We start from the raw sequence: 15,608 nt of genomic DNA, 5'->3' as shown, positions 1-15,608 counted from the left end.
CAGTCTACCACTGGCACATCCAGGGATCCCATAATTTCTTTTTAATTTTTTCTTTACATTTATCTAGCATGTATGTCTGTGTCTTGACTGATAAGCAATAAGAAACAAGCTGAGTTCAAAGTGCACTTCTCAACTGCTGAATGAGAGAGAAATTATTTCTGGTGGAGATGTAGGACAATCTTAAGAATCATCCACTTCAGGAGCTGGAGGGATGGCTTAGATTGTAGAGGCATAGGCTGTTCTTCCAGAAGACCTGGGTTTGATTCCCAGAACTCATAAACATCTATTACACCAGCTCCAGGTATTCTAATGCCTTCTTCTGGCCTCCATGGGCGCACCATGCAAGTGGTGCACAAGCATATATGCAGACCAAACATTCATACATATAATTTAAAATAAAATAACTTCAAGAATCATCCAGTTCAGATTGACAAGATAACCAGTGGCCACTTGCCACCAAGCCTGATGACGTGAGAGTTCAAAGGGCAAACCAGCTCCCACAAGTTCTGACTCCTTCAATCCCCACTTTTCTGAATAAATGTAAACATCAAGGTGTACTATTTTTATTTCATGTGCTTAATGTTTTGCTTATGTGTAAATCTGTGTATCATGTGTATGTAGTATCCATGGAGACCAGAAGAGGGCAGCAGATGCCTGAAAGTAGGGTTACAGATAGTTGTGAGCCACCATGTGGGTGCTGAGACTTGAACCTGGGTCCTCTAGGAAAGCAGCAAGAGCTCTTAACTGCTGAAATATTTCTCAAGCTCATCGTAGAGTGGTTTTATTCAGGTCTTTTTATTGATCTTCCTAACACCCCTACCAAGTACTGTTCTGTGTTTTGGTTTTTGGTGGTTTTGCATGAGAGAATCAACATGTGGAACTGAGCTGTCCACTTGTACTTGTGTGATGGCGCTCACCCTCAATCCCAGCACTTGGTAAGCGGAAGCAAGCAGGTGGAGCTCTGTCAGTCAAAGGCTAGCTCAGTCTGCTCAGGAGTTCCAGAAAAGCCATGTTGTGAGATCCTGTCTCCACCAAAAGGTGGGGGGGAAGACGGGGTGTTTGCTCAGTTCATAAAAGCATATGCAGCCAAGCCTGACAATCTGAGTCCGATCTCTGAGACCCACATGGTGGGAGGAAAGAACTGATCCCTGCAAGTTTGTCCTGTGACCTCCAGGTGCCCATTATAGCATATAACAAACAAACAAACAAACAAAGGGGAGGGGTTGGACAGATGGCTCAGCTGTTAGAAGCACTGGCTGCTCTTCCAGAGGACTCAGGTTTGATTCCCTGCACCCATGTGGAAGTTCACATGATTCCAGTGCCAAGGGATTCAATGATGCCCTCTTCTGACCTCTGCAAGCACTAACACATATTGTGTACAGAGCACATATTCGGGCAAAACATTTGAACACATAAAACAAAACAAGTTTTGAAACACAAGCAATAAGGGATACAAATTTAAATGGTCTTACCACTGAAACTCATATTCTCTCTCTCTCTCTCTCTCTCTCTCCCTCTCACACACACACACACACACACACACACACACACACAGAGCTGCCTTTCTCCCCTTGAGTCGGGATCTTAATACGCTGCCCAAGTCGTACCACAATTCCTAAACCAGGTTTGTTTTTTGGTTTTCGGTTTATTTAAAAATGCTATTATTGGGCTGGAGAAATGGCTCAGCTCTTAGGACTGCTCTTCCAGAAGTCCTGAGTTCAAATCCCACAAGGTGGCTCACAACCATCTGTAATGAAATCTGATGCCCTCTTCTTGTGTGTCTGAAGATAGCTATGGTGTAGACATAATAAATAAATAAATCTATCTTTTTAAAGTTATTATTATTATTAATTTGTGCTCCCATGTGCTCATGCATGCAGGTGCCCACAGACACCAAAAGAGGGCTTCCTGATGCCCTGACAGGACCTTTAAAGCAGTCCTAAGCTGCCAGACATGGGTACTGAGACACCAACTCTGAAAGAGCAGCAACTGCTCAGCCATCTCTGCAGATACTGGCTGTCCCTGGGTGGCATGGACATGCTACCATGGTCAGCTTATATTCATTCTTTAGCCAGAAATTGGGTTGGCATTAGACCTTCCAGAACCTGCTCCCACTGCAGGTAAGCTATAAAATCAAGTTTGAGAACTTACAAGGTCAAAGACCAGGTCACTCTGCCTTTCAGCTTTACCGTCAGGGGCAGGTGCACTAAAATCTGTCTTCTTCCTATCACAACATCCATTGGTTGTTTTCTTTTGTTGTGTTTGCTAACAGAAAGCGGCTAGCCTTCTTAATCCTGGGGTTTTTACCTTTCACCAACAGCCCAGTTCACCTCCCATCCCAGCTCCAAGTATATCTTTTATCTTCCAAGATAAGGACTGGCCTGTCTTTCTCTTAGGAAGCAATCCTGAATTTAGTCCTCTGTCTACTCGCAGTTCATTGCCCATTCCTGCCACTGCACCTTCTCGAAACTCATCTTTTGATCCAGTCTAACGCTATCATCTCTTAAGTAATACGGTTTGCAGATCAGGACGCACTTCCAGACACAGAGCTTTAGCTGTCTTTCTCTGCAATCCGATGAGAAGGGCAAAAGGCGGGGGGGATAGTCCATCTTACGAGAAAGACACCTCTCCAAGATCACTGAATGAAAAACGGAAAATCAGGACCAAAGGATTGGACTCTGGATCCTTGGCTCATCCCGCCACGCCTCACAGGCAGTCACGTCGCTGCCACAACCCCCGCATCTGAGATGTCGCAGCAGCAGTCCGCCCGCCTACAGCTCACCACCCTCCCACTCCCACCTGTACCAGACCTCCCTGTATCCCGTCGACTTCCCGATTCCTCTCTTCACCAGACCCCTCTCCCACCGACCTCCCTACCTCGCTGCCACTTTATTCAGGAGCCCCCCTCTAGTCGCAAGTAACCTTCTCAGACGCTAGCAGCGTCCCGCCGCTTCACCACCTCAGGCCCCTCCTCCTGTCAGTCCGCTGGGTTACCTTCTCTAAGGATGCAGGTCTCTGCACAGCCAGGGAGCGGGCCAGTGAAAGCACTGTGTTGAAATAAAAACCTCGGGAGGTGCTGGAACCAGAGCTGGACCCCGAGCCGCCGGTGCCGGCGCCGGCGCCGCCGCCTCCCCGGGCCCCAGCGGCGCCGGCGCCGCCGCCTCCCCGGGCCCCAGCAGCCGCCATCACAGCGCGCGTCCGGGCGCAGGCGGCCGGGTTTGTAGCTCTGGGACTGCCACTGCCGGACCTTACGGCGCAGGCGCAAAGGCGGCCGGCTTCCCGGTCACGTGACCGCCGTGTCTCCTCTTCCTTCTTCGCCCTCGCACTGGGTGGGGCCTGGTTCCCCTCTGCAGCTCCGCGTAGTGGTTAGCTCTGGAGGCGGGGCTCTAGCGCAGTACTGGCGGAAGTAGTGCGCGCGGCGGCCACAGTGAGTCCGCCGGCCGGCGCTGGGCTACCGACTCCTCGCTCAGCTGCCCTTCCTGCTTCCAAGGTTCAGGCCGTCGCCGGCACCATGTCTGGCTATCCTAAAAGCTATAATCCTTTCGACGATGATGTGGAAGACGAGGACACCCGGCCGGCGCCGTGGAAGGACGCCCGCGACCTGCCCGACGGCCCCGACGCGCCTATTGACAGGCAGCAGTACCTGAGACAAGAGGTGTTACGCAGGGCCGAGGCTACTGCTGCCAGCACCAGCAGGTCCTTGTCCCTCATGTATGAATCGGAGAAGATCGGAGTCGCCTCTTCAGAGGTGAGCCTGGGGCAGAACTGAGCTGAACCGGCCAATCAATGCGTTATAAAAACGGGATGAGGAAATGTTTTGTTCACGATCTTTTGGGATTTTTTTCTAATTGCCTACCGTAAGTTCTTGGACATAGTGTAAAGGATTGTATCGGGATCACCTGATGTTTACCTCGGGAAGCTTCCTTACCTTTAATTCTGCATGGCTGATTCCTCCCTCACTGTCCTGCCCCCGTTTCTATATAAAAGGTGTCTGAGAGTAAAAATACCAAAGTACAGATCTGTATTGGGGAAGTAGTGTCTCTTTCATTTCTATATAACTTGTTGGGCAGAAGCCTCAGGCCGTTCCTCTCTAGTGACCCAGTTAAAATGTGTCTGTATATGCTTCAGGTGCCAGGTGGTGCCACTGAAGCAAAGGAAGTCTGTGTTCACTTCCTTAACCACGGCTCCTCTTCCTAATGGGAATATTTAAGTCCCTTTGCCTGGACTCCTGCTTAGGAAACCAGATCCTGAATTGAGTCTAGATTCTTACCTTTGTAGATCATATGTTGTTGTTGTGACAGCTCTTTACATTCATAGAAAATTTCAGCAACTAGGAACTTTGCTTTGTCTTTAATTTACCTGTATTTGAGTATGCACATGTTTGGGCTGTCCCTTGAGTCAGAACAGGGCTCCTGGGAATCCCTTGGAGCTGGAGTTGACAGATGGGAGTTGCCCAATGTGGGTCTGGAAACAGCTCGTCTTCTGAAATGTCTTAAGACCTTTTCTTTTTCTTTTCTTTTCTTTTTTTTTCTTTTTCCGGAGCTGGGGACTGAACCCAGGGCCTTGCACTTGCTAGGCAAGCGCTCTACCACTGAGCTAAATCCCCAACCCCAAGACCTTTTCTTTTTGAGGAGTTTTGGCTTGGTGGACAGTCTGCCAATGAAGCCCAGGCTGGTCTGGAACTTAGAATCCTTGGGTCGCAATCTTTCTGATACTGGGATTACAGCAACATACCATCTTGCCCAGCACAGAATAAAGATTATTCCAAGACACCAGGTTGCCCCTAAGTCTATTAGTAAAACAGTTGTTTTGGCAGAAGAAGAAATTACTGATACATCAGCAAAGACTAATCTTAAGTATTTTACAGTTTTGAAGTGTAATAGTTGAAACAACATATTGCCTTCTTCTCCAGTCTTCATCTCTGATCTTTGGCAAACTTTCTTCTGACCAAAGGAACTTAGGCAGATCTGAGGTATGCTGCTTACCTTCTCATATAGTCAGTCATCTCTGTCGTTTCTGCGTTGCCGCTGTTTGAGTAGTTATCTTCTCCTATCCTTCCCTGTTGTGGTCTCCCTGATTGCTAATGCATGCTCTGCCTCTAGGAAGTTGTGCTTCTGGGTACTGGATTCTTGATGTTCCAGTCCAGATCAATTGGAGTCCTAAGGGTCTTGGTAAACAGATCACTTCCTGTTGAGATAGGTGATAAGTTCTCACAATGTAACCCAGTGTAACCCAGATTGGCCTTGAACTCAAGATTCTCCTCCTTCAGCCTCCAGAGTGCTGAGATCATAGATGTTTACCAGGTGCAAATGCCGAACTGTGAACAGGTAGAAAGCACTCTGACCTGCTGAGTCACCTCTCTAGCCCCAAAAGAGAACCTTTTTTTTTTTTTTTAATAAAAGACTTATTTATTTAATGTATATGGATACACTGTAGCTGTCTTCAGGCACACCAGAAGAGGGTATCAGACTTTATTTCAGATGGTTGTGAGCCACCATGTGGTTGCTGGGAATTGAACTCAGGACCTCTGGAAGAGCAGTCAGTGCTCTTAACCACTGAGCCATCTCTCCAGCCCCAAGAGAACTTTTTTTTCCCTCATAGTATTATACTATGTAATCCCAACTATCCTCCAACTTTATGTAGACTAGGCTGACCTCAAACACAGCCTGTGAGTGCTGAAGTTTAAGCCACCACACCAAGCACTTTTATTTTTTTAACTTTAAAGTGAGGTATTCTTTACATATTGGCCTGTATATCATTTAATAGTATTGAAGGTTATTTCATACTTAAATGCAGTGAAGGGTGGCGTGGGGAGGGGGGACAGGCTAATGGCCATGTTTGTGAAACCAGCCTCCTAAAAATGAACATGATGATATTTGCTTCCTACGAATCACCACCTGGCCAAAGCCACGCCCCTTCCCAGGACACTCCGCCCCTCCTGGAGCAGCATAGCATGCTACAGTGATCTTTTTAGAGCCTGGTTTCTTAGTTCAGCAGAGCCCAGCAACAAACAGTAGACCAGGGCTTCAGTTGTCGTTGCACCAGCACAGTGGAAAGGGCCTGGTGTTTGGTAATACTGACATATAATGTGCTCAGCTACCGTGGCTAGCACGTGCTCCTCAGGGGCTATTCATCCCTTTATCTCCCCAGAGCCTGTCACTGAAGAGATAAAGGCATTCACACTGGGCATTCAGTTCAGAGAGGTCAGAGAGACAGACCATCCCTCATAACCCAGAGGAGTGACAAAGCAAACGCCTCAGTTTCCCCAGTTAGAATAAGTAAGTCCGGCGCCACAGATGTACTCTTGTTTTCTCGAAAGCTAGTGGGAACAGTCATTCCCAGTGAGCCCTTCCCAGCCAGACCTGCTCTTCCACAGTTGCTCATGATGACTCGAATGCACCATTTCTCAGCCAAAGCTGGTGAGGATGGAAAGACAACTACTACATTCATCCCTCTCTAGTAATCAGTGCCTTTTTTTGTTTTGTATTGTTTTATGTAACCTAATAACAAACTTCTGTTTCTGAATCCTCTCGACACCAGGGTGATCTCTGGTTCACACAGAACCCAGCAAGCTCCATGTTTGCTTGGCTCTCCATGCTAGAATCTGTCAGTGTGGGTGTGTATTGGGAGAAATAATGATAAATTTCTCTTCTTTCTTTTTTATTTTTTCCTCTTTTCCGTTGTGAAATAGAATTTGCCCAGGCTCACCTCCAACTTGCTGATCCTCTTTGAGTTCAGCTCTGAAGTGCTGGGATCTCATGCCTGTGCCACCACACCTGCTTAATCTCCAGACTAAAATAATAAATTTCAGAGTTTGGATTTAGTGAGCTGACCCCAGGTTGACATTTGTGTACTTATCAGTTAACAGCTAAGTTTAATTTCAGACTTAATCTGAGGCCTACCTGATGATATAGGATGGATATCTTGGCTGTAAGATATAGTTGTGATCTGGCGGCCTCCATATCATTTGCTGGGTGTTTTCTGCTGGGTCTCATGGGTCCTGCCCACACCCTTCTATGCTAGACACACAGTTCCACTTCCCTTCAGTTACTCCAGCTGCATGGACTAGCTGCTTTCTTCAACTCAGGCATTTACCACACCCACCCTTGGGACTCCCTGTTATTCTCCTTAAACCAGGCCAGGAACCCTTGTTGGGGGTTCACTGTGTGTAATGACCTTTTTATAGTTTTTCCCGTGAAACTAAGCTCATCGAATCAAGAATGGTTCTGCCTAACTCAGCTCTCAGCACCACAGTGTTGTTAACAAATTAGAAAAGCAGACTAGACTTGCTCTTACTCTGCATGAACTGTGTGAGCCCTCAGGGTGAGGTTTGGGCTTGGTTAGTTCCCTAGAACTGGAAAAATGCTTGACAGAGAGTGAATTCTGTGTGTCTTGGAGAAAGTCCCACCAACTTCCATGCTCAGGCAGCAGGAACTCATTGAGTCCCTGAATCCTCACAGTGCCCCCAGAACATAACCTATCTCTGTGAATGCCACCTCACTTCAGGCAGTTTGAGCCCTTGCATGGTCATTGTTCCCCTAACTTCCTCCTCCCCTTGCTCTGAGGAATATTTCACAGAAAAAAAGGAGTTGAGGAACTTTCTCTGTAGTTCCTTAGCAACCTAAGCATATCCTCTCTCTTTCTCCTTTCTCCTGTTTAAATTTAGAAAATACTCGGGGTTTAAAGAAGTTGGGGACACCTGTAATCATCTCATAAGCAGTCATCTGGCCCATCCACTCTTCCTACGGAGAGCATTTTGTGTTTTCTTGTCCTTTGTTTTTGAGACAGAGTCTCAATGTAGCGTAGACTGACCTCCAACTCTCTGTACCTAAGGATGACCCTGAACTCCTGATTATCTGCCTGCTCCTCCCAGAGTTGGGATTTCAGGAATGTCCCATCACTGCTCTCAGTTTACAGAGAGCTAGGATTGAGATCCCAACATATCATGTAAGCCAACATCAGGCAAACACCCTTACCAGCTAAGCTACATTCCTCATCCAGGAATTCACACCCCTCACACCCACCCTGGGTCTCATTTTCACAGATGCAGATGAAAAGGTCAACACAGCCCACTTCTGAGCTATGGGAGCATACCTCCAAACCGAGAGCACGTGAGGTCTGCCTTCAAAATGATTGTGCACAGAGTCTTGGCAAGCCTGTCCTCACAGGAAAGACTGAGGAAACACTATCAGTTCTCCTCTGTCACATGCCCTGTCACACCCCCTTTCCTCCTTGCTGTCCCGAAGTCAGAAGGACATTAAGTCCAGTCATTTCCTGTCCCTTTTGGGGGAGGATTTCAGCCAAAGAAGCTATTTGCTTTGCTGGTCTCATGTTCTCCACTTAATAGATTCTAGCATATAGAAACTTCCAGAATCCAAAGCATCCTCCCTCCTCTGGCCTTCTGCCTCTTTGAGAGGAAAAGCCATCCTTATATATTTCCCTATGTTCCCGTTGTACCATCTATATAAGGTGTCTGGTCTCCTCTGAGTGTCACTCGGAGAATAGGAGCTCCCTGCGATTCCGAGAAAGGTTACATTAGTCTTTTGCTTTCCCTGCAGCTTTCTAAGCGGAAAAGAGGAGTGGCTTTTGAGAAAACCCTGTCATGATAGGAAGAACTGACTGCTGGAGTAGCCAAGGGCCCCTGGGCCACCAGAGCTTTGCCCACCGTAACCCCCCAGCCTCATCTGTTGTCCTGTACAAGGATCCAGAGCTGTGGATGTAGCTCAGTGGTAGAGCACTCAACAGTCATACGTAAGCCCTGAATTTGAGCTGCAGCATTGCAAAGTAACACTAATAATAAAGAAGGAGAAGAAAAGGAGGGGGGAGAAAGACAGAATCGGTCCATGTATGCTACAGAAATCATTTATCCAACATGTATTGCTCTGGCCTGTTCCACAACGGCCTGTGAGGATGATGTGCTTGGAGACTCTGAAGATAAATTTATCAGGTCCTTTCTCTTCTGAAAACTAGCTCTTGCAAGTTTGTTTGACACAGTCCAAAATTTTTTTTTCTTTTTACTTAAAAATTCCTAAGCTAGGAATGGTGGTACATGCCTCCAGTCTCAGCAGAGGCAGGTGGGTCTCTATGAGTTTGAAGCCAGTATAGGCTAAATAGCAAGTTCTAGACCAGCCAGAGCTACATAGTGAGATCCTGTCTCAAAAAAATGCCTGGAGCTGGAGATGTAGTAAATAGAGTTTAAAGGTAAGTTCAAATCAGTATTTTGCCTATGTATTATAGCTCTATGCACTGTATTTCTGAATTTCACCCACTAAACAGAAACCCAGGTAACACATTGGGTTAGAAATGTTAACACCATGTTAGAAATGGGTCTAGGGTCCCAAGAAAATGACTTCACAATCCAAGGTATTTCATCAAGGCAAAAGGATTTACTTCTGCAGAATGGTGTGTAGCCATGCCAAGTCAAGCAGGCAAGTCCACCTCAGAGTGGTCCTAGGTTTTTATTCCTAAAGCAAAGGAATCCTGTGCCTCAGTCTGAATGCTCAGAGCTTGGTCTCACACTCTTAGGCAGCTAGCTAACTCAAAATGGCATACTTAATGAACAAAGTGCAACTTCTGAGAACAGGCTGCAACCTTGAGCACATACATGTTGACTTCAAGAAGAGCCGAAGGTGGTTACAATGTTTCACATGGAGATTTGTCTATTTAACCCTTGGATAGAAAAGGCAGCACATTTTGTTTACATGTCCCACAGTCTCTAAATGGACTAAAGGCCCTCCCTACATTAACTTGGGACCTCTACATTTAACCTGAACTTCAATAGTTTTCTGTGGTTGCTCTAAGTTAGTTCCAGGACTTCTACAAACACCCTGAGTGCTCATGTCCCTTACATGAAATGGCCTAATATTTCCATTCAGACACATCTCTCATATACTTCTATTTGTTCATTTATCGTCTTTAAGGCATAGGCAGGACAAAGTCTTCAGTCCTACTAGCGTCACACACACACCTCCTGATCAAACCTTCCTCCCTACCTCTCTCCAGTACCAGGGATTGAACTAAGGGCCTTGTGCATGCTAACCAAGTACCCAAGCACGGATTGCTGTCTCTGGCCCTTCTCGTATGTTTCAAGTTATCTCCAGATTACTGATAATACCTAGAGAAGGACTAGAGGTGCAGCTTACTTGGTAGAATATTTGCCTGGCATGCACAAAACCTTGGTTTGATTCCAGCACTCAAAAAATAACCCAGGATAATCAGAAGTTTAAGGTTACCCAAGGCTACATAGCAATTTCAAGGCCAGCCTGGGCTACATCAGACCCCCATATCAAGGTGGGGAAGGACATAATAAGTGTCGATTCTGTGCATAGTTACCATACCGCAATGTTTAGAATATAATGACAAAAAGTCTGTGTGTGTGTCCTGTTGCAGACTATCAGGTATCTTCCATTTATAGCTAGTTGAGTACTCAGATACAGAGGGCTGGCTATGTAGTTTCATACCTTTCAGTCAGATTTCCAGAATATATAATAGGTTGGTGTGCTGGCTGGTTTTATGTCAACATAATACAAGCTAAAGTCATCAGAGAGAAGGGAGCCTCAGTTGAGGAAATGCCTCCAGGAGCTCCAGCTGTAAGGCATTTTCTCAATTACTGATCAGTACAGGAGGGCCCACCCCATTGTGGGTGGTACTGATGGATTCCATAAATAAGAAGACTAAGCAAGCCATGAGGTGAAAGTCAGAAAGCAGCACCCTCCATGGCCTCTGCATCAGTTCTTGCCTCCAGGTTCCTGCCCTGTTTGAGTTCCTGTCCTAACTTTGTTTTCGTGATAAACAGCAAAGTGGAAGTGTAAGCTAAATAAACCCTTTTCTCCCCAACTTGCTTCTTGGTCATGGTGTTTTGTTGCAGCCATAGAAAGCCTAACTAAGATAATTGGGGATGGTTTTGTTTGTTTGTTTGTTTGTTTGTTTGTTCTTTAAACAGGGACTCACTATATAGCCCAGACAGACCCTTGCCTCAGTCTCCTGAGTGATTACAGTCGCCCAACCTGGCTTGTAGAGTATATGTTTAAAAATTGGTGAGGATTTTGCTTTTAGGTATGAAGGAAGAGTGTTACAGAGTTAATATAATTGCTAAACCATAGAAGGTGGAGGTGTGGAATGGGTAGAGGATTCATAGGAAGGGAGCTGAGGACAGGAACACAGCTGTTAACAGTTGTACACAAACCCCAACATAGGAACTGAACACCTAAGGACATAAACTCAATGGGAGAACACTTGTCTAGCATGATGAAGCCCTAAATTGAGTGCCCAGCACGTTATCCTAGAAATTAAATCGGGACTGAAATAAGTTTGTCATGCATAAAGGAAGTTATTAATATTATAGTGAATCCATACGTGCAGCCTGCACATCAGCCCTAAAGGCATGTGATCCAGGCTATTCTGGTGGCTGGGGAACATCACTTTGGACAGACTTGGAGCAGATGGCTGCTGGGTGTTCACCAGTGAGCAAGGGAAGTTCCTGCCTCATGAGATTTCCATGCTGTAAGGAGAAGCAAAGGTGAAAGAGGAGGGCTGCCCCTCAGAGGTGTTTTCTCTAAGGAAGTGCCTTGAGTGAGCGGTGGCCCAAATCAAACAAAGGACTGAGACACATGAGTATCTCCATGGCGAGCCTTATGGACAGAACAGATTGTGTGTGAAGGCTATCATCTGACAGGTTCATCCTTCTTAGAGGTTTTAACACGTCAAGTATGGATGCACTCGAATCAGATACTGATAAGGCCCAGAGAGGACACCACAATGTGAAATAGAATTTCAAGATTTAGCTGGACAAATCTTTAAAGTACATGCCTTTCGGAGACAGGCAGATCTCTGTAAGGTCAAAGCCAGAATAGTCAATAGAGTAAGTTCTTAGACAGCCGGGACTACACATTGAAACCCTGTCTTGGGGGAAGAAAAAGTTCAAGATTTGTCAGACTACTAAGCTTCAGTAGTCCACTGAGAATCTCCATATCTGAATCGGAAGAACACAAGACCAGATAAAGGGCAGTCCAGTGCCTAGGCCTGTAAGGGTTAAAACTGAGGTGGCCTAAGGGATTCTTCTGTCATTAAAAGACCTGGACTTTGACTGCCACAGACATCTACCTGTCTGTGTGGTCCTGTGAGTCTGCCCCAGGCAGAAGGTGTCAAGTAGACGCAGCAGATAGGGGTAGGATAGCAACAAGCAACAAAGGGAACTATGGTCCTCCTTAAAATGATGGCTTCAAACTACTCAGTCCCATCAAGGGAGGGTTTCCAAAAGGCATTGTGTGACACAGGACGGGATAGATAGACAAGAAGACTCCTCTCTGTGGGGCTGTCAGCAAAAGTTCCTCTCACCTGCACTGTGAATTTGCCTTAATGATAAAAAAGATTGAACTCATATTTCATCTTTGTCAAACCACCATAGTTGTTACTCCAAATTGACTTTCCCTCAGAACATAAATCTACATGAGGACAACCTATCAAGAAGACTCATGCATACAATCCCAGTGCTCTGGAGGCACACAGGAAGGTAGATCTGTGAATTCAAGGTCAGCCAGCCTTGTTTACCATTCCAGGACAGCCAAAACACAGAGAAACCCTGTCTCGGAAAAGGAAAGAAAACTCGTGTAAACAGTGAGGCAAAGGGGTGGGAACAAACAGAAGGCCCATACACTCCACACTCCAACAGATGTACAGAACTCAGCAAAACAGAAGGCAACATACACTACAACATCCCACAGACTGACAGCTTCTCAGCCCTGGAAAACAGTAATGAGACAGTGTCTTGGTTAGAGTTTCAGTTACTGTGATGAAACTCTGACTGGAAGAAGCCTGGAGAGCACATGGCTTATTTCATCTTACAGCTTCTAAATCCATCACTGAGGAAGAGCTGATGCAGAGGCCCTGGAGATAGCTGGCTACTTGCTTGCCCGCCCTGGTTTGGTCAGTCTACTTTCTTATGCATTCCGAAACCACCTGCCTATGGGGTTTGTGCCACCCATAATGGACTGATTCTTCCCACATCAATCACCAATTAAGAAAATGCCTGCAGACTTGCCTATTGGATAGTCTTATGGAGACAGTTTCTCAATTAAGACTTCCCTCTTCCCAGATATGCCTCAGTTTATGTCAACCTGACAAACCTACACAGATAGCTAAAATGAAAGAACACAGAATTAAGAGTCCTCCTTTTTAAAGGATCAATAATCAAGGCCCAGCATGGTGGCCTCTCCTTTAATCCCAGTACTCAAGAGGTAGAAGCAGGGGGTTGGGGATTTAGCCCTGGGTTCGGTCCCCAGCTCCGAAAAAAAGAAAAAAGGAAAAAAAAAAAAAAAGAGGTAGAAGCAGGTGGGTCTCTGAAAGTTCAAGATCATCTTGGTCGATATAGTTAATTAGTGAATTCCATGCTAGCCAGGGCTGTGCATCAAGAGCCTGCTGCCTCAACAACAAAAAGATATCAGTGACCAATGGAAGAAAGACTCAAGTAAATTCAATCCTGAAGAAGAAAGATAAGAAGTCAATTCAAGATATAAATAAGAAAGTTACTAAAGCAAGGAAAAGAATCAATAACAAAATAAAAATTTATAAATATGGAAGAAAAGTTCAGCAAGGAAGTTGATAAACTGAAAAGCAAACAAATTCTGGAAATAAAAGAATTGGTGAACATGGAAAGAAAAAAACCAACCAAACAAAAATCGAACAACATCACCAACAGACAAGACCAAGTAGAAGACAAAATCTCTGGTGTGGCAGACAAATTTGAGACATGATTCAAATCAAAACAAAAAACCAGTGAATGTAACCAAAAACTACCCAGAACCCTGGAATGCATTCAAGAAACCAAACCAAAGAGCCATTAGGTAGAAGGAGCTAAGGTAAAATCAAATGACTTAAGACTACTTAATGAATATAGCCAAGAATTTCTCAGACCTAGAAAAGCAGATGTGCAAACACAGGAAGCATTTAGAACCTCAGATAGACATGACCAGAGAAGGACCTTCTCATGACATACCATAGTCAAGATGTCAAAAGTCCAAAGCAAAGAAATAATACTAAAATCTTGATGGCAAGGTGCCCCCTAACACACAAAGGCAAAAGCATCAGAATAACACCAGATCTGTTATCAGAAAGCATAAAAGCCAAGAAAGCATAAAATGTGTTGTATGAGGTTTTTAAAAAGCATGCTGTCACCTTTCCCTGGGACTGAGGCAGCACTGCCAGCCCCTCCTGGCTCCCTTTTGTTCTACCCGGCTTAGCTCCAGTATCAGCTGCCACCAAGTCCAACCTGCCCCTCCTCTCTGTCCCCCCACCCCCAGCCTCTGCTCTGGGGTTCTCTCAGCTTCCACTTGAGACCCTTGAATCCGTGGATAAAAGACACATAGGTAACTCTGTTATTTTACAGCTTGCCCACTAGGCACAATTGCTGGGGGCAAATATTTCCTGCCTGGAAATATGTATCCTTACCAATTCATTATCTCCCTCTCTCCTGTAGTGGAGGCCACAGGCCCTAGCTCTCCCTGAGGCCTTACATGAGTGTAACATCCTCCTTCCTCCAAAGTATGATAAGGCCCTTTCTCTCCTTCCCTGCTTTTCCTTCTTCTCTCTCCGAAGTCTCACCTGGACCTTCCACACTGTAATTGGTTCCCGGCCTTCTTTATTGTCAAGTCAAGAACCAATTAGGAAACTAGACCTACCTTAGTATTAGAACCTCCCCTTACAGGAATGATAGATTACAAGCCCTGAAAGTAAATAACTATCAACTGTGATTGCTATGTCCAGCAAAATCACTTATTAAAATAGAGAAATGTTTCAAGACAAGATAAGGCAATTCATGACAACTAAGTCAGCACTCCTTTATGTCGTACTCTGAGGAAAAAGAAAGTTTCACACATGAGAGCACAGGGAGAAAGACATTCCATGTAAGGAACACTTGAACAAAAGAAAACTGAGAAAGAATCAGTCATGTCCAATGGAGCACACCAGAAAAACCTAAAACCACCGAAGGAAAAAGAAAGGAACTTTGAGTATACTGAGCAACAACAAACAGCAAAGTCATAAGTCTTGACTCCCAATTAATAAAGTACATAGACCTGACTGGATTTTTTTAAAAAGCAAGATATGTCTGTTGTCTCCAAGAAACACAGATAATAGAAAGGGGATTCATAATTTATGAGCGAAGAGTTAGAGGTTGGACATCAAACTACCAAGCAAACAGCAGCTACAGACAAGCTAGGACAGTGGTTTTCATATCTGATAAGGTAGACTTGACACTGAAACTAGTCAGAAAAGATAGAGTTACTTCATATTAATTTATGGAACAATTCATCAAGAAGATAGAACTATTGTAAATATTTATGCACTGAATCTTGGGATCCCTGATTTCATAAAGCAAACTCTTAGAAGGCAAAAAGACCTCAGGTCCTAACACAGTAATGATGGGGAGCCTTTAAGACTCTATTGTCACACTTAGGTCTTCCAGACTCAATAATGTTAAAACCCCAGAGCTAATTATACCATATTTTAACTGTACATACAAGGAATCTAACGAATGCTAACTATATCCAACAGATAGGGAGTACATATTCTAGTGGCACAAGCAACCTTCTCTAAGATTTATCACATTATAG

The 15,608-nt window shown here is 45.1% G+C and overlaps 2 protein-coding genes across 5 annotated transcripts in view; one reads left to right on the top strand and one right to left on the bottom strand.

The window, feature by feature from the left end:
* The window catches only part of Pi4ka (phosphatidylinositol 4-kinase alpha), a 120,985-nt gene extending 117,745 nt beyond the window's left edge, over window positions 1-3,240 (bottom strand). For all 4 annotated transcript variants that reach the window (XR_001840421.3, XR_010055966.1, XR_001840422.3 and 1 more), the window contains exon 1: window positions 2,995-3,240. Coding sequence is in view for 1 of the 4 variants with exons in the window: in NM_001415014.1 (NP_001401943.1) it covers window positions 2,995-3,186 (192 nt within the window). In the remaining 3 variants the exon portion in view is untranslated. The remainder of the gene's footprint in view (window positions 1-2,994) is intronic.
* Window positions 3,241-3,434: 194 nt separating this feature from the next.
* Snap29 (synaptosome associated protein 29) overlaps window positions 3,435-15,608 on the top strand; it is a 30,475-nt gene continuing 18,301 nt past the window's right edge. Inside the window, exon 1 of the mRNA NM_053810.3 lies at window positions 3,435-3,748. Coding sequence (NP_446262.3) covers window positions 3,512-3,748 — 237 coding nt within the window. The 5' untranslated portion in view covers window positions 3,435-3,511. The remainder of the gene's footprint in view (window positions 3,749-15,608) is intronic.

The sequence above is a fragment of the Rattus norvegicus genome, chromosome 11 (assembly GCF_036323735.1).
Source record: "Rattus norvegicus strain BN/NHsdMcwi chromosome 11, GRCr8, whole genome shotgun sequence".
Classification (NCBI taxonomy): Eukaryota; Metazoa; Chordata; class Mammalia; order Rodentia; family Muridae; genus Rattus; species Rattus norvegicus.
Note: the sequence above shows the minus strand (reverse complement) of the source record. Positions and strands in the feature narration are given on the sequence as shown.